At 35.2% G+C, this 27,334-nt stretch overlaps 1 protein-coding gene across 1 annotated transcript in view; it reads left to right on the top strand.

The window, feature by feature from the left end:
* Positions 1 to 9,862: 9,862 nt before the first annotated feature.
* CDH12 (cadherin 12) overlaps positions 9,863 to 27,334 on the top strand; it is a 156,222-nt gene continuing 138,750 nt past the window's right edge. The window contains exon 1 of the mRNA XM_023922145.2: positions 9,863 to 10,177. Coding sequence (XP_023777913.1) covers positions 9,947 to 10,177 — 231 coding nt within the window. The 5' untranslated portion in view covers positions 9,863 to 9,946. The remainder of the gene's footprint in view (positions 10,178 to 27,334) is intronic.

Here is a 27,334-nt window from a genome sequence, read left to right as displayed (position 1 = left end):
GCAGACTGAAATAACTAGACAAATTTATGTTTATTATAAAAAAAATAAAATATGCAATATATGTAATAAACAAGCTGCTTATTGCATGTCTTGAGGTAAGTTACATAAATCATAAACCACCTAGCTGTTATACAGTTGCATTTTTACTCTAGCATGGAAGGAGCTCAGATAAAAAAAAGGAAAAACCTTGCTTCAGTTGCAAATAAAAAAGAAAAAGTAATCACTGCCTTTTCTAAAGAGTTAGGATGTTGACTGCAATAGTTTTTGAAAATATGTGCTTTTTTTTAATTAATATTCATTTAATTATTGAAGCCATTCAAAGCAGGGTATTAAGGGTGAAACAGAGTAAGAAAAAATGGTTTCTATTCAAAGTTAAATCACTGCAAACTGAAAATGGCTTATGACCCTTTATGGACATTTTTATTTTAAAAAAGTGGCTTTGAAATTGTAACCTTACAAGAATTGATGAGATTTTGTACTTCTTATTTAAATTTGTCTATTTCCTGTGTTTTCTCTGAATGTGTGAGATTGGGTATGTCTGTATGTATGAAAAATGAAACACGAAAGTTGATTGCCTTTAATTCATTAAATTATAGTGGATACTTTTGTGAATGACATTATGAAAATATATTCATACAAGTTAAGAAAGATCTACATGTGTTCCAAATGGGGGGAAAAAAAGGATCAGTAAGAAGAAGCCTCCAATAACTTATGTGTGTGAATGTTACACAGATGTCAAGACCTGTTTCTTTTCTAAGACATTATTTTCTTGTCCTTTTAATTTAAAATTTAGAAAGGTAGGAAAGAATCTAAAAGGAAAAATATTTTCACCAATTAGATTTGCATTTATTTCTCTAGACAAGACAAATAGAGCAGTAGTAAGTGTCACTGAAATGAGCCCTTTATTCCCTCCTGCACCACAGCAGACATCTGTTATAAAATTACTCAATTCATTACTCTTGAATTTGGGAAATGAACAATAGTATACAAGAGAAATGAAGATTTATAAAGATGAAAGTGAGGCACAAATATTATTTAATCTTTTTTTAGAAACTGTACACAAAATGTCTCCTGGCTGCTTTTAGCATCTCTGAGTTTAATCACTGACTTTGTTTGCAAGCACTCCCACATTGACTGGCGAGTAGAGCGTTTTACTTGAGTGAAAGGTTTCTTGACGAGAGACACCCAGCCATTCACACACAGCTTTGATGTTTGGTGAGTCCTCATGAAACACACCCAGTTCTGATAAACAAAATACAAATGAGAATTACTTTGGCTGAAGTTATCTGTAGATTGCTGTACTCTCTAGTTAGAATAGCTGTTGCCAGTCTCAGTAGAGCATGCCTCAGTAGCTCTAATGACCTTACACTCTTATGCAGTAATGCTGGGCAAAACAGTGAAAACTTTTAAAGAATCAAGCTAGAAGCCCTAGCATTGCTATTTCTGATATTTTTAAATCCATGAAGGTTTGTGTGTTTTTGGGGTTTTTTTCTGATGTTTTTTATATGTTTTTTTATGTTTTGTTTTGTTTTGGTTTCAGTTCATCGACGATCAGAAAAGAGTCATAGTCCTACCAGCAAATGTAGGTAGGGTGAAAACAAGTCAGAATGAGTTGTGAGAAGAGATAAATTACCAAGCATAAGAGTTACTTGTTATTGAGCACTGGAGAAAGCCCAGGATAAAGTAGGTGTCTCCAGAATATTGAGAGGTCTGAGCTGATATTCTCACAGAAAACTGATGTCTCTCACTCTTCTTGTCTCTGGGACTACCTGCTAAAATTCACAAGATTAATGGCTAGAAACCTGTAGAGCACAACGGCTGTCTGTCATGTTTTCCTGAGGATGGTATCATTCCTCTGAAGTTACATAATTCAGTGTTGTTAGAAAAAATCTTTCAGCCTTTCAGAAGACTGAAAGTCTAAAACTTGGACTAGGGATTTCCATAATCTACTACAGAAAGGAATATTGGGGATTAAACACCTTTTAATACTATGTTGATGGAGACAGGGACATTTAAATCTACTTTACTGAAGTTGCAATAATTGGCAAAAGGAGAACCATATTTTCAATTTTAAATGTCTAAAGTTATGCAGAAAGTTGATATTAAGCAAAAATTGCACCATTATATATATATATATATATATATATATATTATATAACGCAATACACAAACAAATGCGTGTAAGAACTCACTTCAAAATTTCTATCTTTGAGCTAGTTTTGTAATTTAGTACATTTTTTGAGTTCTTTTAACAACAGAAACTATAATGAATTGTTTCAAATTTCTTATAATCAGGGTCTGACAAATAGCAGAAAATCTTTTAATAATGAGATCTTAACTAAAATATGTTTGCAATTTGAAGTAATTGATGGAATTCTTGACAGGTTCAGTAAAACCGAAATATCTGAAGAATTAAGAAAAGAATGTTACAGAACACCTTAAAATATCCTCACATGCATTTCAGTATCTTGTGTTGCAGGCAAAATTGTAAATATATTTGAGCTGCAGTCTCAGATTTCTCAATTCTTGCTTTACATGTATTGGTAATGTGTTTTGATTTATTTGGTTTCCTTCCTTTCCCACATCTCATATATTTATTCAAAAAGAATAGAAGGACAGTAGAATGAAGGATTGCTTCCTGATTGTCCATGCTTTAGCATTGACATTGACAGATTCTTAGCAGGAATGAAAATGTTTGTAATTTATCAAAAATAAAGATTCTAGATCATTGACAAAGTAGGTATAGATTCAACACAGGACTTTTCTGAGTCAAACATGACACAAGACAGAGTAAAAATTAAATTAATGACTCTACTTCATCATCTGACCATATTAGTAAAGGAAACTTTGTTCTATTTGGAAACAGTTTGTTTCTTTCTTTTAACTGATGATTAAACTGTAGAGCTGCATTATGTATTTACATAGTAGTACTGGCCTGGATTTGAATCTCAGCAAAATAAACATTAATTATTAACCTGGATTGAAATTTCATTTTGCCTGAGTTAACTTTCAAGGGTTCAATGAACCGTGGAGGCTTGTGCATTTACGGATGTATTTACATTTTATAATGAAAGTTTCAGTCTTTTTTTTTTTTTTTTCTTTTTTTAAACAATTATTTCCCTCATATTCTTAAGCATGTTTGTGAATTAGAAATGATAATTTCCCAGGCAGAGGATGATGGCTCTGTCATAAATGATCTCCTGGAAGTATTGCTAATGATGACAAAGCTGACACAATATGTATAAATAGTTGCATACAGAACCAGTTAATTATTTTGTACTCAGAATTTTTTGCATTATTCTTCTTCTGTCGTTTTTCTGTAAGCCTCAGAATTGTGGAGCTACACTGTTTTTGGAAGTATGTAGCATTTGATTTTGTTATGTTACCAAACTCCCTAAAGTAATCACTTTTTTATATGCTAGTAAACCAATTATTAAAGCATATCTGTGAAGCTATAATAATTTTATTATTGTAAGGCTTAGAAATGCCAGACATAATTAGTCTCCTCTCCGATGTTAGGCAGTTCATAAATATGTTTACTGGGTATTGATAGAGTGTATCACACATTTTTTGTGCTGTAATATATTTTTGTGGTAACCTTCCTATGAATGTGCTTACAAGGACAACACACTCAAAGATGGGGGACATCATTCTCAGCTCACTTTGGTTTTGTGCCAGTTAAAACTCAATAAAGCAGTCCAGATTCATAGATGGTATTACTCTGTAGGCACAACTAACATCAGAATTGATCTCTTAACTAGTATACAAAGTACATCTCTGCAGAGAACAATCAAATAGGGAGAGGAAGTGGCTTTGGCAGTCAAATCCAAAAATCATAGCCTTTATCAAACTGATATTTTTCTTGACAAGTCGAATTATTAGTAACTTTCTAGCAAGCAAAATATTTGATGTGGAATAGTAGGATTTGGGGGCTTTTGTAATAGAATTTAGCAAAAGTGAGCTAAGGTCTCTTTACTGCAGGGGAAACACTTCCACCTGTTTGTTGTTTACTAGTCTACAGAGTACAGTTCTTGTCCGCATGATGACATATATCTTCCAGAAATATCAAGATTCAACTTCCATATGTGTATTTTCTACATATATTTCTCTCATTCAATCACAATGCTCTCATCATTAATCTACAGAATATTTGGGCTTTAATTTAGATGGTTTGGTTTCTGTTCCCCCTCATAACCAGCAGCTTCATATAAACAACCTCTGAAGTAATGGGACCGAGATTCAGATTTCCAACTCTGTGAGGATTCACTCTAAACAGCCAGAGAGCCAGCCTAGGCTTCTGTACTGGTTTTAGCTGGGACAGAGTTTATTCTTTTCACAGTTGCTGATATAGGGCAATGCTTTTTGATTTGTGCTGGAAACAACTTTGACAACACAGGGATATTTTATTGATCACTGATCTATGCTTAACACAGAGTCAGGGCCTTTTCTGCTTCTCACACCAACCCACCAGCACACAAGTGGGGATGCACAAGAATCTGGGAGGGGACACAGCCAGAACAGCTGATCCCAAATGACCAAAGGAACGTTCCATTATATTTGGAGTCATGCACAGCAATTAATTAGGGGGAAGGTTGAGAGCTGCTGCTTGGGGACTGGCTAGGCATCAATTCACTGGTGGTGCACAATTATGTTCATTTGTATTTCCTGGGGTTTATTTCTCCCAGTCAGTTATTTTACTTTTCATAGAAATGTTATTATTATCAATATTATTAATATTTTAATGGGATTTCAGTTATTAAACTGTTCTTATCTGAACCCACAAGTTTTCCCACTTTTATTCTTCCAGTTCTCTTGCCTCCATCCTCCTGGCTTGAGGGAATGAGTGAGCAGCTGTGTGGTACTTGTTTGCTGACAGATGTTAAACTAGGACAGTTTATACAGTTTATTGAATCTCACACAAAAGGGGATAGAGGAATAACTAGTTTTCATCATGTTAAGACTCCAGCAGGTAGAAACACTGATATATATTTCTTTTCCCCATGGCACTTACCTGGCTTGGATTCCAGATGTTATTCTTGCCAAGTGGTTTTAGTAGCTGCAGAGATGGGACCTGCTTAATCTGTTGAAAGTTCTTCCGTCTTGTAGGATGGACAAACTGAGAATTAAACTCTCTTCTAGTTTGAGGCTTGGATTCTATTTACTTGTAATCTCCATCCTAACCCCTCCTTTGATATTACCGAGTAGTTCCCACCCCAACTAAAAAAAAGCAGGAGGAGAAAAGGAAGAATACTTTTATTTGCAAAGTGTCTAGAAAGATTGTGAAACTCACAAAGAAATATGGTCATTTAGAGCCTAATCCAATGGCATTTCTTTAATTAAATAACTTTGAGGATATAATTGGTTTGTCTGAACTCAGAGAAAGATTTACCATATGCTTTCACTTGTTATTTAACCAGAAAGTATATAATCTGAAATACTTCAGTGGTTAATTTTAATAGACATCAAAAACATGGACTTGTTTTTCCTGTTGTTTTATTTTCTTATTGCAAGATATTGCAGAGAAAGATGATTACATGGTCAACTATTCCAGCATATCCATAATTATAGATGTTATCTGGCTTTCCAGCTGGCATGATCAACCATCTTACAGTACCACCAAGCTTTTCCAAACCTTTTTATGTGTAGGAAGATGGTTGATCTACATTAGCTCTGATTTAACATGAGCTAAAGCGTTCTCTGTGCTGATAGATTTATGGTTAAGGTGGCTGCAGAAATGGATACTTTGTCAGTAAGCAATTTGCCTCCATTCATGGAGGTTCGATTAGCAGCCTTGCTGCACTGATGCAGTTTTGAGTGCACCAATGGAGCTTTAGTGTTTCTTGCTTGTCTGCATGTGACCGTAGGGCATCTGTGGCCTCATCCAAGTAGATACATCATACAGATGTACTCTGGTTTTGGCTAGGATTAAACAAATTTTCTTCATAGTAGCCAATATGGGGCTGTGTTCTGAATTTTCCTGAAAACAGTGTAGATAACATGGGGATGTTTTAGCTATTGCTGAGCAGTGTTTAAGTAGTCAGGGCCTTTTCTGCACCTCACCCCACCTCACCAGTGAGGAAGCTGTGGGTACAAAAGAAGTTGGGATGGGAGACAGCCAGGACAGCTGATCCAAGCTGACTAAAGGAATATGTCAGACCATATGGTGTCATGGTCAGCATGAGCTGGGGAGAAGAAGAAGAAGAGAAGTTGGGAGTGATGGCATTTTTCTTTCCAAGACATCACTGTATTATGGAGCTCTGTTTTCCTGAGGATGACTGAAAATCTTCCTGCCAATGGGAAAGGAGTAAATAAACTTATATTCTTCCTTTCTTTGCATTTAGAGTTTTTGCTTTATCTATTAAACTCTCTTTAATTCAACCCACGAGTTTCCTCACTTTTATCTTTTTGGTTCTCTCCCTCCTCCCAGTTGGTGTGAGTGAACAAGCAGCTGGGTTGGGCTGAGTTGTTGTCTGGGATTAAGCCATGACAAGATCAAAGATCATTTAGAGTTCCTTTTCAAATGCTTCTCTACACGAGGCCTGATGTGCATGCTAGTGATTGCAGAGGATCTATGTCTGTTCTCTCTACAAGGGATAACCTTTGCCAAGCTTGGTGAGGTGATTTGTGTCTGCAGTACCATGACTCCTTTTGATTAAGCGTTGTTGTAGCAGCAAAGGCATGCATCAGTTTCGTATTCCAAAAGCATTTCTTTGCACAGGCTCTTTAGATTAATGGCAGTATAGTACAGGTCAGAATCAGAATTCTTGCAGGAGCACCATTTATACTGCATTTTGTTATTCCCAATAAATAATTTTAGTAGTGATATTTTATTCATCATTTGCATTTCATGAGTTTCTAAGCCTGAAGTTTGGGGGACACAGTAAATATGATCAAGATTTCTTAATAATCGTGTATTAAAAGATGTAATTGCTGCTGGTTCATTTGTTTCCCTTTATCAAGCTGGGGAAATGAATAAATGTAATCTCAGGTTATCAAAGCATGTATGGGGCTGAATTCATGCAGGGTATCTCTTTGAAGCTCTCTTTATGGGTTAATTATATTATGCATAATGGTACTTAAATCCATACAAGATAGTTTGAAGAAATGAATATTACCAACAGCTAATATCGGAAAAAAACCCCAAGATCTAAGAAAAATCTGACCATCTGTACTTTTGTAATATGTAGGGGAGAGAAGAAATGAGGGTGTATGTCTGCTCACAACTATCTCACTGGATAAGTATTTCTTTATGAACATCACTGCATATAATACACTAAAAATTTAGGAAATAAAGTATCTTCCTTATGGTTAATTGTTCTGATTGGATTTCTAAATCCTTGTCTCCTAGTTGTCTTAGTGGTTTTCTGGTCAGAGGTACATAAGAGACCAATGAGTATTTGACAGTATAAAAGCATTAAGACAGGTTTTGACATCCATAGCTTAAAAAGAAAATGCAAAACAATAAGCACAGACTAAAAGAAATATATATGTATTATGTATTATATTATATATACCTGTGCAAGTTTCAATGGTGCTTTAAGATATATTCTATCAGACCAAGCCTCCTCCAAAGCCAGCAATGAAATGATGTGGAAGAAGCTACTGGGGGATAACCTTCTGCCTCAGTTTCCTATGGCAGAAATGCTACAGAACAGAAAGTTGGAGTGACTCTTTCAAGTGCCAAAGTGTGAGATTCTCAATTATTTGCCTTACTGAGCTTTAAATTAGAAAAAGGAAAAAAAAGAAAAAAATAGAAGAAATTCTTCATGTTGAACTCTTTTGAAGCTGATGAGGGCATCTCTGCTACAATCTTGTACTGCAACATCCATTAGCCTCCCATTTTTCTCTGACCTTCCCATTCATCATCTTTTGAAGCTGTAGGAAATGAAGAAAACACTGGTATTGCTCTTTCCTGACTCTGCAGTAGGCATTCTGGGAGGCTGTCTGGGAGACCAATGGAGAAGGGGTTAAAGTGCTCTGTGCCTTGCACTTGGTTACTAACCTTCCAGCCGAGGGGGAATTGCTCTCCTTTCATTGAAGTCTTTCAATCTCTTTGCATTACTTTTGGTGCTGTATAACATTTTAAAAGCTCCCTGACTGACAGACATGGCCGGAGGCAGAGCTCTGCTGGGAGAACTGCAATGTACAGACTTTTCTTTGCAAGAGAAGTGGTACGGCAATTAAATTGACTACAACATGACTTTGGCATTTCTGAAGCAGTGCAGACTATCCCACCCCTTTTTTTATGTTTGTTTCCACCTCCCTGGGTCTGGGCAATACTAGAGGACATGTTGAGTTGATTTGTTTTATTTTTTTGCTGTTTCATTATTACTATGATTTTGCCATAAAAATGAGGCATGCACTCTGCAACCATGGATCAGGAGAGGTAAAAAAGTTTGGAAATCTTGGAACTGAATTATGGATGAACACAGTCTGAATGTGATGTTATATACCACCGAATGCATTAAAAAAGAGAAGCAGAAAACCACACGTGAACTGTTCAGTAAAAAACAAGTTCATACCAAATAGAGTGAATGTGGTTGAGTCCCATCTTAAAGTGTCTTTGCTGGAATAAAATCCATAGACTGAAAATGATTGTGCAAGTAAGATAGTTTTACCCATTACACAAAAGAATATTTTGCTGTAAATGAAAAACATTGAAATGTTTTGAACATAACTTAGAAAAACTTTTACTTAAAGGATTCTGAGCAGATTGGAATTCTTTTCTCATATTTTATCCTTGCTGAAGGTAGTATTAAAACAGTCAGTAGATACCTTTCACCAGGTTTATTATTTATTTTATATTAAGATCTAAAACATAGCCTTTCAAATCAGAACAGAAAATCTCACCCTTAATTTAGCATAGTTAGGAGTGCAGTTATTCTTCTAGGGTGGTTGTTTTTGTTTTTTTGGGTTTTTTTAAGACTTTTTAAGTTTTCTGTGTTCCTGGTTATAAATCCTTTCTTGTAAATACTTCAGCATGTACCTAAGACATAAGAATTTCTATGTTATTTATTTTTATGTATACGTATGATATTATTCATAAGGAAAATATAACCTTTGGCAGTATTTGAAAATGAAAAATATATATGGTTAAGTACTTTATTATTCTTTTTTTTTTTAGGTCCATATCATGTCATTGATTTTTAAGCAGAACTCTATTGATTTCCTAGAAACCTATGCTTAAAAATCAATGACACAATATGACCCTAATAAAGTGGTGAATTCCATAGTGCTATAAATTGTATTTTTGTTTTCAAAATGTAAAATGGATCTATTTTAAGTCCTACAGGCAGTTATTTTTTATACCTGGCAACCAGCACACTATAGAGAAGACTTCAAGAGGCTTTTCTGACAGAGAAAGTGAGCAAAGGATTCCTTCTCTAGACAGTAGGGTGAAAGAGTGGATCCCCTATTCTCCAGTATTTTGTTTGTAAATCTGGAAAATTTACAAAAAAACAATTTTTGTATCACTGGTGGCAAACAGTTTGGTTTGATAACTGATCCTAAAAGCAAAGGCTACAGCCCTCTCTCAGGCAGACACAAAGGTAATGCTAAGCAGAGCAAGAACAAGGTATTCCTGTAATAACTGTTCTATGTTCTAGAGCAGCTCAGTGCTACAATGAAAATAGCAATATTTTTTAAACTGTGATTCTTAATCTTTTTCTCTGTCTCTAGAAACTAACTGGGTGTGAGAATTTTGATGAATGCTTCAGTGTAATCCTATGTAATTTGATGTTGCATGTAAATCTCTTTTATAGGTCCCTATAGATGGAATTTACTGCAGCAAATACCTTGTCATCAGAAGGATTAATGCCTGCATTAGCATTTCTGCAATAAAATCAGAAGCTAAGTGGTGAAGGCCACAGACACCTCAAACCTGGATTCCTCTGCTCTGCATTAAGTGCTGGAGTTTTTATTACTTGTGGTAGGGAAGCCATTGCCAATGCTCACAAGGAACTGCTTATCCCTGCTTCTCTGGGTCCTGTTTGATGGAGGTCTCCTAACACCACTGCATACACAACCACAAGAGATTTTAGAAGCACAGCCAAGAGAAGATGCTGTCCCAGTGCCAGGGAGGAGATCATCTGCCCAGCGAGTCAAGCGAGGCTGGGTGTGGAATCAATTTTTTGTGCTGGAGGAGTACATGGGCTCTGAACCTCAGTATGTGGGAAAGGTAATTTTTTACTATTTCTTTAAAAGTTCAAATTATATAGACAATTAATATAATAGATTATAAATGCTTATGTTTCTGGTGGGACAAACCTTCTTCAACTGGCAGTAGCTCCCTCTGCTCGTTGCTTTTACCATTCAGCCTTTCCTGTAGTCACTATATACTTTCTGTCTTTGTAAGCTAGTCTTATTTCCCCATTCTTGCTTTTGGAATTAAACAAAAACAACAGAAACAACAATAAAAACAAACTAACAAAAAAAAAGAGTTCTGATATAAGTCTGTTTAACAACTAATTTTAATTGAGACTAATAACATATTTGATTTTTAGCAACAAACATTGTTTTGATATTAAGAGATAAGATATAAACTTTAAATCTCAACCCCAGAATGCACAATCATTCCTGTGATTGATATGATTGATATGGTTATTCCAAGTCACTTTTCAGCTAAAGAAGACACACCTTTTTTGGTCTGTTGTCTTATGCCTATTAACCATTTATTTTATTTCTGATTGTTCAGATTGTTTTCAAGTATTTCTAATACGCTTTATTGCTTCATAATTCCAAGTCCTGCCCTACAGCTTTTATACTGTGTGTAGACATGCACAATCATACCTGCAGAGAATTTTTGCAATTCCCTCTCTCATTATAATGTTTCTGTAAGAGGGCATAAATAACTGACAGAAAACTGATTGAGGGGTGTGGGGGTAGTGAATTTAAATAATAGAGTTTTCAGATAGGAAAGCTGGAAAGGAAACCTGAAGAAAATCTTAGCAGAGTATATAATTGGATGATGTGTATAATTTTCAGTTTAAGTAAAGGACCTTACTCAGTGAAAATAGCAAGTCAGGAAATTGTTTCCTGGGTCCCCAAATGCCACTTCCTGAGACAGTAAGGTTTTAAATTCACCTACTGTAAAAATGAGTCATCATACTTCTGTTTTTCCTTTAATATCATTGTGAAACTTTTTTTTTTGTAGTGTAGTGTAAAGCAAGAAATCTTTTTTTTTCCCCAAAAAATATAAATAAATCAACAGAAAATTAATATTTCCTCCTACTCTTCCAGAAAACTATTCTGACTATGTATAAATAAAGCACTAGCTTATTTAGCGAAGCAGCCAAAAATGTACTTGGATATTGCACGTGAAGACTTTTTTTTAAGCCCTCAAATATATTGGTCAGAGCAATTTGCAAAGCAGTGTGTTTGTGTCACAAAGTTAATACAATCAGCTTGCTGTAAGTCTGAAGAAAAGGGGGTCCACATAATGAAAAGGAAAACATATTTGTGATATCCAGTTGATACAAGTTACACTTTCTCTGACACATACTTTTGTTCACCTTGCTGAAGATTCCAGCAAGGACTCTCACCACATTTGATGCTGTAGCACAGGCAATGGGATTGCTGTGCCTTTAACATCAAAAGACAGAGATATTACTGCTGCACCACTATATTTTCATTAGTCTTTTTTCCTTTGTGTAAGTTTTTATTGGTAGTTATTTAGGGTCAGTCCTAAACTGCCAAAATAATGTTAATTTTACACAAAATGGACTATTATCAATGTACTGATGAATCAGTGTCTTCTTTTGTCCTGTTTTTGCTTCACAGACACTAAGTTTATAAGCAACTTTAGAACTAATAAGACATTTTCATTAAGAGTAACACTTATCACAGATTTATCTGGAATACTTTTACCTCTTAAGACTGTTTTGAAATGTTACAAATTGTGGGGCACTTTTCAAGTATGAGGAAAGTCAAAAAGTCAAACCCCATTTTTATGTCGAAACACCTGCTTCTAGAACAGAGCAATTACTTCTAGGTAATGACCTTTTTCAACAATGTTTATTTTGATGTTTATCACAACTTGTTTTATCTATATTAACTATTTACTTCAATATATCTGAAAAACCCAACAAACCTTGCGAGTCTTTATATGTCATCTTTGGTGAATCTCTTACAAAAGCAGAACAAAAAAAAAATAAACAAAACCAAGATAGAGATTTTTGTTTATCCCTTATTTTCCACAAAGCTCTCAATGAAGATATAATGCTGAGAGACATTCCTTAGAGAAATCGTGCTTTTAAATCCAGATAACAAAACCCAAGCTTCATATAAATTCAAACTATTGTCAACATACAAAAATATACCCACCAGTCACCAATCAATATCTTTAGATCGTATGCAATTTTTTAAAAAGACATAACATTTTTAAGGTGTTAAATACAGTTGAGTTATGGATTGATTGCAGAACTAAATCTGCAGAAATAAATGATTCACCAAAATTGAATTTTCATTCCAAAAGCATAAATTTTCAATTTAATTTGTTTTATATATACCAGTGTTCTAAACAGTTCTATATTTAAAGTGGTAATAAGTATATTATAAAGTGTAGGATATTTCATGTGACCTGAAATCACAAGGGTTTTATCTTCTTTTAGCCGTGATATCAGGACGCCTGTGCATAGGCATTTATATTACTTACTATAGAACTACTGCACTAATAATGTCACAATAATTTATAAATAGGAGTTTATTTTTTGTATTAAATCAGCTGACAGTTTCACTAAACAGTGAGGGTGACTAGCTAATATTGCAAACCTTCTGTAAGAGAATACAGATTTACAGCAATTATGTCTTCTGTTATCAGCCAGTGCATGTAATTCCTTCCACGTTTGTTTTTAGACAAATATCTCAAGAAATGTCAGGTTGCAAATCAAAATATAGTTTACAAAGCAATGGGGATTAGTCTAGCTTACAGGTGGTGATTTTGAAATAGTGTTTGAAGCTTATACATTAAAAGCATTTAACCTGATTATTAATAAATTTTGGGAATCTGCTCATTGTAATCCATGAGAGGAATAAAAATCCATCAGATTGATAAACAGAAGATAGCCCCCTTTGCTCAACATCATTAAGCAGATCCAGTCTAAAAAGTAAAATTAGAATACAGCATTACCATGTGACCTATGAAAACAGACAAGGTTCTGAGAGTAAAATCATTTCTCATTTACTTTGTGGTGCTTTACTTGTGTTCCTGGTAGTGTGAAGCTCCAGAGGCCATTCAAAAACAGCATGTGTGGATGAAGCCAAAAAAGTTAATGATTTTTTTTTTTTTGTGCAAAAGCTCAGGTCTCAGTGAAATGATCAAAAGATCAAGTCCTCAAGCATGAACAAGTCCCAGCACAGTTTATACCCACAAACAAGGAGCAGTTTTAAATGTCCTTATGCAAGGATAGCTGAAGGCAGTGCAGCCCCACCAGAGCACCACAAATATGTCTGTAACCTTTCTTTATTGCTGGGTTTCAACAGTGACATGCAGAGACAGCAAAATAATCTGAAAATTCAAGAGAACAATGTGGTCAAGATAATATTAGCAAAGGTTTTAGTTGTGCTGGATGTAGTATCTTCCTTTTATGTGTCTTTGCATTCCTAGTGTGTAAATGCATCACATCTTTCTCATGGTCTATCCCTGCACAATTGCTTCCAGTAAGAGTTTTTTTGCTGTCTGTCCTCAAGTTTGCAGAGATAAGCATATGGTATCTTGTACTGGATGCAGGCTGGGTGCACAGGAAAAGATTGCAAAGTCCTCTTCAATGTAGTGACCTCTTCTCTTCCATTTTTCAGCACAAAAATAAAAAATAAAAATCCCAGAATCTCAGTTCACCAGATATTTTTTTTGCCAATGAATAACCTATATTTTACAACAGTTTGTTCTTTGAACCTCTGTCACATTAATGCATGCTCACATTTGAGCTACTACAGATATTTTTTGTTAAGAAAAGAATGCTGAAAAATTTAATACTCACGACTGCTCTACTGCAGTACAGAGTAATGTAACAATATGGTATTTTTCATCTGACTCAGTCCTGAGAAAGCATCGTCATCTTCAAAGGTTTTCCCATATATCAAGGCAGAGAGCATGCTGATTTGGAGGAAGCAGAGCTCTATATCTGCGACCAGAACAGTGTGCTTTTTTGAAACCATATAATATATCCACTGCATCTGAAATATAAACATAGAATTAATTTTTGCATTTTATAGTGGAGAATTTCTAAGATAATGAAATTAATGTTGACCACCTTCCATCAGGCTTAAATCAACTTGTACTTGTGAATACAATACTCTCTCTTTGCAGTTATTTTCCCTCTTGGGTGAGTGTCTGGGTGACAGGGCAGTCTGTAAATGAAATTTTGTACTACTTGTTTAGAATCTGCTATGACAAACAATTTTACAGTGCAGTGGCTATCATTTTGGCATTATTCATAAGCACTGAGTTGAAAGAAAACTTAAAAAACTTGAAAGAAAAAATAAAATTAAAGGAAAATAAATACATGCAGTGAATTTGAAAGCTGTTGCCTTTTGAAGGAAAAAAAAGGTTAAATTTATTAATAAATGGACCCCGATTAAACTTATCTTTTTAAAATTGTATTTCTACTAGATTTCTAGTAAGATGATCAAAATAATATTTCATTTAAAGTTGTCAGAAGGGTTTTTCGTAATTTATCAGATTCCATTCCCAAACTAAAGGAACATTATTAGAGATAGCCATGTATTATTTCCACTAGACATTTGCGCAGTGCCGTCATCAAGGAGAGGAAAATTGTTTCAGGGACTGCTGCTAGTAATGTATTAATTGACTCCCATGATGCAGGACATCACAGTTACTCATTTCTGGATGATTTGAATATGAAAGATATGCTATGTATAAGAATGAGCTTGTTCAGTACATCGAACATATACTCACCTCTGTCTGCTGACATCAAAGTGAAATCTTGTTTGGCCTTAGTAGTCTTTAGATAGTAATTTAAAGAGCAATCAGGCATGATCACATTAACCTGGCTTGCTAAATTGGCTTACAGAGTTTATGCCATGCACATATTCAAGCAAAAGCACTGTCACAATTTATAACAGATAAGGAAATTGATGAGAAATAAAATGGTTAAAAAGGTGTAAGAGGAATCAGAACTGATATCAGAAGTCTGGATTTCTTTTCTTGCTCTGTTGAGCTGAGACCTTTGTCTCTCCACTTATGTCTGTCTGGTGAAAAAAAAGCTATGACTTTAAAAGCTTTGCATCCTGTATATTGCATGGAGTCTGTGAGACACAAAGTAATTTTGACAGTTGCACGTGAAAGTGTGAGAAGGAAATGGAACCATGGAAACACAAAACCCCTATGAGCAAGTCAGACTTGCATTTAATGTTTAAACCTGAAAGCTTACCTTTTTACAAGGGGTACAAAGACATGCAGCAGAGATTAACAACTTGCAACACAGCATTTATTATTGATCTAGTGGCTTCACTTTGTTTATTGATTTGCTTAGGTAGCTCATAGCAGGAAAATTAGGAGTAGTAAGACCTCTTGCCTCTGGTCCTTACATTGATGAAAATTATATGAGGTATTTGGAGCTGAAAAAAAAGGAGGACTGTGTTTTCAATGATTGCGTGAGAGAGGAGAAAAAGTGAGCTCAGGACACTCAGGAGAGATCAAAATAAAAAGGAAGGATCAACTTCTTCAGCTGTCACCCACACTTTAGAGGATGTAGAAGGTTGAGGTTATTGTTCTGAACAGCTAAGGAGGTCACAGACAGGAATATTTCAAACTCTAAAGTTTAGCAGGCTGTATTATGCAAGAATTCATTGCTCACTGTAGAAGACTCAGAGCCTGTGGAAATGGTCCCATTAGAATGAATGACTGGGTCTCACAAGACCCCTGAATGCAGCTGAGTGTATGGTGATAATGGTGCTTGTGTGTGTCTGAAATATATGTTGCCAACACAGACTGAGAAATACGAATGAGCTTGTAGAAATTAAACTGCTAATGAAAAATCTTATATCTGTAGTTTTATATTGAATGTTTCTGTATAAATGGCTTCATCTGGGCAAGAAGTTTATTTAAACAGGGAAATATGGGAAAAGATAGTTTAAAAAATATTTATAAATTGTTCAAAGGACTTGAGTAGAACAGACAAACCAAAACATAGTCTCCTCTTTTAATCCAAGAAAATTTGAAGATTTTAAATTTGTTTAATCTAAATATGGAGTTTGGCTGAGAATTTCTGATTCACTTGATAGACATAGTGTAATTGATAGTCAGATCAGACATGAGCATGTATTCTGTATGTCAGCAATGCAAGCTGAATTTATAACCAGTGAAACATTAGACCATTAATTAAAAGCAGTTGAGATCATGAGACCTCCTTTCTGGAAGATCATCAGAATGCCAAGTAATAAATTAAATAGCATTTTCCAGACAGCAAAATGTGGGAAAGTATTAAATACCTGTAGCCATTCCTGTACCTGAGTAACAATCTGTAAACCAAAATAGCAAGAAGGCCTAGGAATGGAATAAAATGTATGCTTGCTGCAACATGCAAGGTGTTTAAAAGAGACGGGATAGCATAATGCCTCACTTAAGCATGCTAGAAAAGTATAAATTGTCAAGAGGGAAACAAAAAACTATGGAAATATTAAAGAGCTGCTAAGTGACAGGAGACTAGATTAAAGCTCAGGATTTCATATCTGTGAGATGGATTACTTTTTTCACAATGTGCACTTTTTTTTTTCCTTTGTTCATTGTAGAAAGATGCAGATTTGGCATTAAAAGAGTAATTGGAAAAAAATGTAAACTGCAAATTTGAGAAATATAAATAATTTATAATTCTACTTAAATAGTTGTTAAAGTATGAATAGTTATATAATTTGGACATTTATACAGTTTTCACTGAAAGAGAGCATGGCAGAGAGGGACCTGGGGTTCCTGGTCCATGGCAAGTTGAATCTGAGTCAGCAGTGCCCTGGCAGCCAGGAGGAACAACCCTGTCCTGGGGGGCATCAGGCACAGCATGGCCAGCCAGACAAGATTGTCCTGCTCTGCTTTGGGCTGGGGCAGCCTCACCTCCAGTGCTGGGGGCAGTTTTGGGAGCCACAGTGTAAGAAAGACATTAAACTATTAGAGAGTGTCCAAAGGAAGGCTACGAGGATGATGAAGGCCTTGAGGGGAAGCCGTGTGAGGAGCAGCTGAGGGCACTTGGTCTGTTCAGCCTGGAGAAGAGGAGAATGAGGGAAGACCTCATTGGAGCTAAAAATTCCTTGTAAGGGGAAGAGGAGGGGCAGATACTGATCTCTTCTCTGTGGTGGCCAGTGACAGAACCCAAGGGAATGGGCTGAAGCTGTGTCAGGGGAGGTTTAGGTTGATATCAGGAAAAGGTTCTTCACCCAGAGAGTTGTTGGGCACTGGAACAGGCTCCCAGGGAAGTGGTCACAGAACCAGCCTGACAGAGTTCAAGGAACATTTGGACAATGCTCTCGGGCACATGGTGAGACTCTTGAAGCTGTTCTGTGCAGGCAAGGACTTAAAGTTCCTTGTGGATCCTGTGATTAAAATAGCTTCAAAAAAATGCAGATTTTTGAAAACAATGTGAAAAATCACCACTGAAATTCAAAACCAAAGGAGGAACATGAAATAGAATGTAACAAAATTAAAACTTAAATTCATTTTTTCAAACAAAATGATAAATATTCTGAAATAAAACAAAAATAAACAAAAACAAAAAAAAGCCTACAAACACGCAAACAAAAGAAATCTAAAAACCCAATCTAAAAACAATCCCAAAACCCCACAGCTAGAATCAGTCAATCATTAATAAAGCATGCTTCATAAGAAAAAGAAATAATAATTTCCTATAAGCTGTCCAGCACACACATATAGGAGAAGCTAACAAGTTAGAAGGTTATGTCATCTTCAGTCGCTGCAGCTAATATCCTTGTATGCAAGTTAGACACAGCAATGATTGGGATTGACAGTCCTGTCAAGAACTGCCATTACATTACAGGGTTTGTCATTTAGGGCCCTGAAAGATGGGGCAGCAGATGTCCTAAAGTGCAAAACGCCCTGTTCCTCTAAAGTGATGTATCAAACCACAACTTCTGTCATATAACATAGAAAACAATGGATTTGGAGCAAGTATTGGTTTTATGGCAATGATCATTTCCCTCTCTATCCACAAGGCTTCCTTTTCCACAGGCTCTACATGACCTGTGTCTCTCCCTCTATAGACAACCATTCCCTAATCCTTCTTTCTGCCTCCCTGTGTCTGCTATCCATTCTGATGCAAAAGTTGCAATCATCTTACTTCTTGCATAGGATCTGTTACGTGTCCTATTAAATTCTGAGGAATTAACCCAGTTAACAGTTTTGAACTCTACAGCTTCTCTTCCAGTTTCAAGTAGACCTTGTGTACCCAAAAACTTGCTTATATTTTCCACGTGTTGGTAAAATGAATTGTCTTTCATAAATGAACATTGTCTTTACTACATAATAATTATTTCTTAAAACACTGTTGATTCCATCTTTCAAGATTAAAACTGAGGACATAATAATAATACATAAAAATAATGAAATATTATTTAGATGCCCCAGTAGTGGAAAATAATTTTATAACAAGAACACTGTAGCATAGTTTTCTCTCTGTTGTCTCTTGCTTATCATTTAGCCAATCTAAAAGGAGATTATAAAATCCCAAATAAGCCAATAACCTTGTAGAGTCATTATCAGACTCTTAGAAACAGATGATGCTGTTTCTAAGGGTGGAAGATGAACTAAAGCATAAAAACAATCTGGTGTAAAATTGGCCTTTTCCTTCCAGTGATTTTTTAAACTGATGAGTTCCTTGGTGTAGTTCACTGTGCAGTGATATGTGTGCTCTATAGGCAGGAGAGGGTGACTAAGGAGAAAGGTGATTGTTTCCACACTGCTGGGTGACATATCCCTCCCCCACCCAGCCCAGGGGGCTGAGATCCTAAAAGATGAAAAAGGGAGGAGAAAAGGTGAAAGACATACTAATAAGAGAACACAATACCCACTGGCATTGACACATACTAGAATTAAAACTGAAGTGGTTTTAATTTTTAGTAACTAGCTTAAATTTAATTTTCCTCTGGAGAAGGTTTTGTTTCATAAATGCATAAATACAATGTGTTTTGTCTAAATATCTGTGTGTAGTATTCTTCTATTTACAACAAGAGAAGTTCTTGTTCTTTTCTTCTGTGTGTTCTTTGCTCTTTTGTGTGTAAAGAACAAAGCAAACTTGGAAAAGACTCCTGTCTTCTAACATCAGCTGTAATTATAAAAATTATTGCCTTGTGTGCATTGTATTTATTTTAGCGGTCAGTCCATGAACATGTAAGTTAGAGTTGTTATTGATTCTGTTATCAATGATTGATACTGCAATGCCATTAAAACCTTGCTACTGCTTGCTAAAAAAAAATAGATTTTCAGTAACAGATGGATTATTCACTCTTACTCTTCTGAAAATATTTAACTGACCACTGAAAAAACATTACTATGTTTCATCCTGGACACTATGATGCTATATTCAGCATCAGTAAAGATTTAGGCTGCGGCCTGTGCTACTTAATGTCATCATAAATTATCTTGGAAAGTGTGAGAATATCCAGGGGAGTGTTTGCTCTTCAAATTAAGGTTCTAGAATTACTCAAGACAAAGGCTAAATGGAAAAAATGGGAAAAGGACCTTATGAAACAGGAATAATATAAGACATGAAATCTGATATAAAGGGGTACATATTGTGGAAGGAGGGGAAGAATTTATATTTCATTAATAAATTGTTGTGCTCTGTGGAAATGATAATCTCCCAAATGAGATCTTGCTCCATAATAACTGTATGCACATTTGCTTAGTGTGCAGTGAGTGCCAAAAAAGGCAAATGGGATGTTAGAAATCGTTAGCAGCAGCCGAAGGAAATAGATGTCATTAATACAGCTTTGTATCTAAATTTCTGGTAAATCTTCCACACAGGAAATGATTTCTCTCTAGTCTCAGAGAACATGTGTCCCAAAGAACTAGGAAAAATACAAAAAAGGACAAAAAGTTAATCAGGACCTTTGGACTGACTCCTGAGTGAGGAATAACTGAGTAAGATAGGTTCCTTAGCCTGGAAAAGAAACAAAGAGCAGGAGTTATGTCTCAAAAATACCCTGAACATAGGGGTGAGGCTAAAGAAGGAGGATTCAATAATGCAAGATGTGTGGGGCACAAACAAAGGCAACAGGTGGCACATTCAGAGCAAAGGAAAGGAAGTGATTCTTCACAAGACGAATCAATCCAAAAAAAGTATCCCCATGCCACATGTTGCTGCAGAGATAACAGAATTTTCATGTTAAGAGAATGAAAAAAACAATAAAAAAATCAAATTTCCAAAGGCTAATAAATGTAGTCACCACCAATATCTGCACAAATTGCTGGACACCTGGAAATTATGTGGTGAACTGTGCTTTCTCTGGCCTTCACCTTTGCCAGAGTTCTGGGTTGGAGGCCGTGTACACCCAGTGCAGTATGCCATGCTTTGGGGACCAGTGATAGTAACAGCTGTGCTCCTCCACCTAGAATAAAATAATGGTAAGTGTTCATATTAGTCATGTTCCCAAAAATGACTCATCTAACTCTGTTGAAAGTGGTTTGGACATTTTAATGGGCAAGAAATTTCATCAAGTAAGAAATCAGTTCTAAAGAGAAAAAAAAAATACATTTTATTAAGTGGCATTTCTCCTAGTGAAAAATACAAATATTTGTCTTCACATGTGAAATGCAAACACCTGCAGTACTTCACATAGCAATTTACTAATTGTTTTGTCAATTTGGCCATATTAATAATAATATTAGATTCAAAAAGCATAAGACAGAAGTGCAAGTCTCTATAAAAACATAATGCCAAGGAAAATGTCCAGTTAGCGAGAGGCTTGGGATGCTGTTGCAAATCTTCTTGCCTTTCAATATCTCATGCTGCAAGCCATTTCACACTAATTGTTTATTTAGTTTTCAAGTCTATGTCACTCATAGGATTGTCCTTAAAAACATCCTTAGAAAGAGCTGAGCCTCTTCTGGCCCCCTACTAGTCCCCCAGAAGATCCCTTCTATCTGAAGCTGACCTAAGCACAAAACACATTTGCTGTGCTGAGGATGCAGCCCACACACTCAGTTTGTGATTTGGTTTCCCCTCTGACTCTAAATGAGAGAGAACAATGTTCAGGCCAGCTTGGGAATGTGAGGGGTCTTGATCAGGTGCAGTGAAACCTCCCAGGCAAGCTCATCATCCACATGCAGCGTCAATGTTACAACCCTTGAACCACAGTGGTACCTACGCTCAAACTCAAACACACTTGTAAAAGACAGACAGATAGAAAACACAGCTATTCCTCTATGTCTTTTTGCTGGGATATTTTTACCCTCTTATGCAAATCTTATGTCATATAAAAGGCAGTAGGTGGTTTAAATTATACTTCACAATCTGCTTCATGAAAATTAAATGACCTCTTAAAGGGGATAAGAGAGAAAAATGTGATCATGTCCTGTTAGTCTGACTGCCTGATAAGCTGAAAATCAAGAAGTAAATGAAAGGATTTTTTTTATTACATCTTCTGCTTTACTTCTGTGGAAGAATTTCTTCTTTGTCTTGCAAGCTTAAAAACTTTCAGAGTTCTGTATATGTTTTCATACAGTCTTTATGTACAAAATCCCACATACATTGAAGAAGAGGAGGTGTTTTATGTGCTGGGTAAATAAGAATTTAGGCCTGTCATGAATGTGTACACCAGCCTTTTGGTTTTTATTTAATTTTTGGGTTTTCAAAAACCCTTTTCCGGTATTCAGTTCAAGTTGTTCTTTAAAGATAAAGGTGAGACAAGATGAGGGCATTTTCTGTTCCAATATCCTAGAGGATAATGTCAGTAGATGAGTTTTAATTAGTAAATCCTTTTCTTATGTCACTGTGGCAGTGGGTGAGCAAAAGTCCCTGATGATGATTCTATGCCATCCAGCAGAGGTTGTTTAAGTTTTTTCATAGCACTGGTTTTCAGGAGTGATGTCTGAGTAAGATGTTGATCACAGCTGATTCTGAATCTTTTATGTTTTCTTGTACCTTGGTGTCAGTGTAAAATTACTACATTGAAGAGAGCACCGTTTTTTAATGTTTCATAATGTAGGATCCAAAGATATTTTCTTTAGTGTGTCAAGTTGCAGATCTGGATAGTCCACAAGAGTTATTGCGTCAAAAACCATCAGCCTATAAATGTATGTATTATTGCTGATGTGAATCAAGGATTATAATAAAAAGAGTGAGACAGAACAGTCTAATTGCTGTAACAATGTTGCTTTTGTCTTACTGTGAGAATTGAAGCATAAACTGTGGAGCAGAAAGCTAAGGAAAAAAGTCTCATCGACATTATTGGTGCAGTATATATTTTCTAGAAACCAAGAGTACTTTTCAGCACTGTCATATAAACCAGTTAATAACTCCTGCTTGTCAAACCCAGCTATATCAGCCTAACAGCAGGTAACTGCTTCTAGTTTAATTGATGCCAGTATTAGAGTCCAAGAAAATAATCAATGAGTGTTTGCAGAATCATGAGATTCCTGTGCAAGCACAATGAATTCTGGCAGAGAGCATTTGTGCTGATTAAAAACCATTTTAAAGATGTTTGCTATAAAGAAAACTTGAAAGACTGACCAGCACAACTGAAAATTTCTTTTCAGTAAAGGTATGTCTTGCTGTATTTTTTAAAAGTAAAATATTTACTTTTTTTGAGTGATTTATATGCTAATGGACTAATTTAATATTATCAAGAAGTTAAAAGGCAGTAACAAGTTTATGATTTATATTAGAAACAAATACTTATGCTTTTTTTTTTTATAGCAAAATACAAAACAAAAATTGAGTCATTCCTTCATTTGGATGCAAAGATTAGGTTTGGTTCTTTTTTACCTACTATTTTGAGATGTTAATTGCACTATCATATTGAAAGCTATTGTAAAGTCTGATTCTGAAGTACTCTTGATCATTCCTTCCTCAGCAAGCTGAGTTGTCTGCCAGGTGACTCTGGTAGCACATATAGCATGATTTCATTACTCAGGGTAGTAAAATTAGATATATTAACAATTAAAAATAATGTCTAAGCTATTATTTTGTTTTGGAGCAACACTATTAAAAAAGAAATTGTAATTGATCCTACAAAAAAAAATTAATTGTTCTGTCCTCTTTGTTTATTAACGTGTCTATAGAGTGATTCAAAGATGTGCTTTTTTGGGCCTCATCACTAAGGCATCTGAACATTTCAAAGACTATCCTTGCAATCGCTCTGTGAGGCAAGAAAGTATCAGCTCTCTTCCCAAAGTAGGGAGCTGAAGCACAGGAAGACTGAATTATTTGTCTGAATAATTCGAAAATTAAACTGAAACCTTGAAAACTAGAAAGTCCATCCTTCTGATTTTTTTAATTCTTGTTAAATGTGGGGCTTTTTATATAAGTAATGATCTACAGTTTGATATTGTCCTAACTGATAAGCAGGGAGTTGTGTGTCTGTTGAAGGACGCTACTGCCAGGAAGCTGGGCAGATTTGTCTACCTGGAAGTGAAATAAAGGATTACTGATTAAATTTTCCTACATCCAGCACTGCAGTGCTCTTTAGATTAAGTAGTTAGCTCCCAAGTCCATTCCTAGTCTTGGAATTAATAATGTCAAGCTTCAAGGTAAAAAGTAAGGTAAAGTAAAAAAGGGGAAGAGGGAAGGGGATTAAAGGTCAGTGTTGCCAAGTCCTCATGAGCCTACTGTGCTCATGGATCATCCAAACAGATGACAAAGTTATTTAAATAACTGGCAAAACAGGCAACCGAGAGTCTGGTGCTTGTAACACTCTGTCTGCCTTGTGCTTTATGGGTATTCACATATATATTGTCTTCCTTCTAATAGATTGTTAGCACGTCTCTTTGGGGAGTCCAGCCCCAGAGACTGGTTCTGAAGTAATGGCTTCCGCAGTGTATTAAATAATTCTGACAGGCTGCTCATTTTCTTTAATTATCTCCAAGTATTAGTGGTGAAAAACTTGAAAAAAGTAATGGTATAAGTAATTAGCCTATTGACATTACTTTTCCTATAGGCTATACAAGATAATAAGAAATATGTCCTGAATCTGATCACATTTTATGCATTGTACAGGTAATTTTGTATTATTGGGGAAAACATAAAGTGGTGTTTTTTGGGAGAAAAAAGGCACATAAAATCCCACTTCGCAATATCTAGGATGGGAACCAAAGGTTCTTTTATCTTGTGTGTTTGTGGGGAGTTTACTGTCATGTTTGTTAGTGATGGATAGTCCATATGTTGTTAAATAAGTTAAATAAGTAAGCAGAAATTATTTGGTCCAGTAATTTATCTCCAGTGTTACTTTCCGGTAATGCAACTCAAACTGCAGAAAAAAAAAGTAAATTAGAGAGATAAATATGAGTAAATTTATTCAAGGACTTTTCAAAGCCATTGATATTCTTTCATGACAGTATCTTAAAAACCCCTGAAAGTAATTTATAGTCTTAATGTTCATTAATATTATACACTAAAGGACAAGATGAGCCTAAAACAATGCTTATGAAGTAAATAAAGACATTTTTCTAAATGTTGTCAACACATTTTGACAGAATTTATTAAGAAAAAATATTTTCAGAAATTGTTTTTCATATTCATGGATTTTAAAATAAATTTTCATTTTATCCTGTTTAATTCCAGTTCACTTTACTTTATGCCAGCACAAATATAACCAGTAAGTGAGAGTTCTATGTCTTTACTTAAAGATACAATGCAGACAAGTTCACTTCCATCTTGAGCTGTGTCCAGAAAATAAATGCGACCTTAAAAATTCTTTTTGATTCTTTTAAAATTAAGAAGTAATATTATACTTCTCAAATTCTGAAGTCGTAGCCATGTTTCAAAATCGTTACCAGCTAGCTGGCAAATCTTCATGAGTGTTTTCATTCTGAACTAAAGGGCAATTTTGAGGCAAATCTCTTGATCATTCAGACTTACTGTAGTTTTGTCCACATCAGGCAAGGTCTTGGAGAGTACAAACTAGATCATTTCTCAATAAAAAAAAAGCTGAGAGGATGCACTACATGAATTGGCACTTAGTCCACTGAACCAGATGAGATTTTGTTCGCGGCAGAAAACCCTGAGGTGCGTTTATTGCCTGCATCATTCCTCTCCATCAGCTGCTTCGTTCTGCAGAACACTCTCACTGGTTCACATTACCTGCTAACATAGGTACAGCTTGTGTCTAATAAAAAATAGATACAGAGACACTACCCGAGGCTGGGTCAGTCCTGGCATATTTAGTCAGTTGTCTTTCCCTAAACTTTGGTTAAATTTTCCAGTATTTTTAAGATTATCTACTGAGCAGAAGAGATTTATACTGCCTAGTGTACAAAGGTGGGGAAGAAATTATGCAAAATAGTAGTATAAAACATGAGTGTATAATCTCAGTTTGGAGTAACTCTTAATGATATTTATGGTACTTACATGCCTGAATATGCAAAAATTTCAAATTTGTAGTGTATATCTTTCATTACTTACAATCCTTGAAAAATCTAGCTACTAAAAATAAGTCTTTGCATTGTTTGTGTAAAATGGTACTGATTTAGAAGAAATTAACCTCCAAGTCTGGTGCTGCATGTGTGTGTGTGTTTGTATGTGTCTGTGTGATTTGCAAGTAAAAGTTACATTTGTCCAAGTCTTCTTTTAATTATTATTTCTTATCTGTGTTAGAATATGTTCACCCATTACTTTTCATGTTGTGAAAAAAACAAAACAGGAACAATAAAAATTATGAGATAGATCAAATTTATGTTGAAATCACCAAGATATTTCAGTTTGAATAAATTTTGACTTGATCTTAAATGATTGTTAAGACCAAGCATGAAGCAGGTAACGCAAAGTTGTAAGAATTATACCAGAGAAATAAAAAAATGCGTATTGTTTATATTTACTATATTTACTTTATAATAGATAGTCTATTTAAATAGCTTTTTCCACTGCAATAATGAAAGATAAAATGAAGTGTAGTTCAATTATTTTTATGAAATGGAAAGAGAAGTAGAATAGTCCCAACAGAAAACTAAATATTTCAAGATAAAATTTTGGTGTAAAAATGATACAAGGTGTTATGAAAAACAGAAGTAATTTTCTGAATACTTGTTTATGTTCTTATTATTATTTTTATTTCTCTGAAAGCTAGTACATCTGATTATGTGTTCCTGAAAATATTCATGGTAACGTTTTCTAAACTACAAAAAATTAATATTTTAAAACCTTTTTTTATATATAAAAGATATGAGAAGGATATATACATAATTCACAACCTGTGATAGAGAAATCTTGTATGTAGAACGCAGTCTAAAATGCCATCTGTTTTTCCCTTTAAGGTTCTCATAAAATGTGTATTTTTAAAATACTTGGCTATGTAAAATTCATTTGCCCTTTCTTTTGGAAACATTTGTTAACTGTTTTGCAACATCTATTAGTAATGCATATGATTTACACCTTTGATCACAGTCTCCTCTTTTCTCCTTCTTTTATCTTTTTTTTTTTCATTTTTCTCTTCCATGTTAACTAGGAAAAGAGCTACTCTAAAAGAAGCATATGGGCAATCTGTGGGTGTCTGTTTTTGTGTGTAAAGCCTGCACTTGGGGAAACTTCATTTAATTATTTACTTTTGAGCTGGCAAATGATCCAAACCTTCTTCTTGTAGGTCCTCTGGTTTCACAGTCTTGACCATTAGTGGTTTTGACCTTAAACCTTCATCAAACATACCCAGTTTCACATGGAAGGAGAGCAAGTTGCTTTAGTTGGTGCTCTCTGTAGAGCTGATGTTTCGCTATTCTCTCTCTTGCTCTCGCTCACTAACTCAGCTGGAGTTACTAAGATCAATAATTTCTTAGGTGGTCCTAGCTGAAGTTCTATAAAATTAGACTATTCTTCTTTATTTCTCTGACCTTTGAGGTTCTGTGGCTTGAATGAAAAGCAGACTTTACACTCATCTACAACTATTGTGCTGGAAGGCAGCTGAACGATTGAGTACTGCCATTAAAGTCAGTTCACTTTCACTGAATTCTGTTTACAAATTGTACCATTGGGCTTCTTTGTACCATTCTATTTCTTTGTCTGTTTCCCTTCCTCCAAGTAGGGTTGCTAATGCTCTCTCAGCTATCATCTGTAGCTCTTACATGAACATGGCTTTGTAGAACCTGAACATCATTACCTTTCCTTTGTCAAAGTCTGTAATACCTCTGGGACTCAGCGTGTCACTACACAAATCCTATATACAC

Source organism: Cyanistes caeruleus, chromosome 1, assembly GCF_971803275.1.
Source record: "Cyanistes caeruleus chromosome 1, bCyaCae1.hap1.1, whole genome shotgun sequence".
Lineage (NCBI taxonomy): Eukaryota > Metazoa > Chordata > Aves > Passeriformes > Paridae > Cyanistes > Cyanistes caeruleus.
This window is presented reverse-complemented; position numbering and strand designations above follow the sequence as displayed.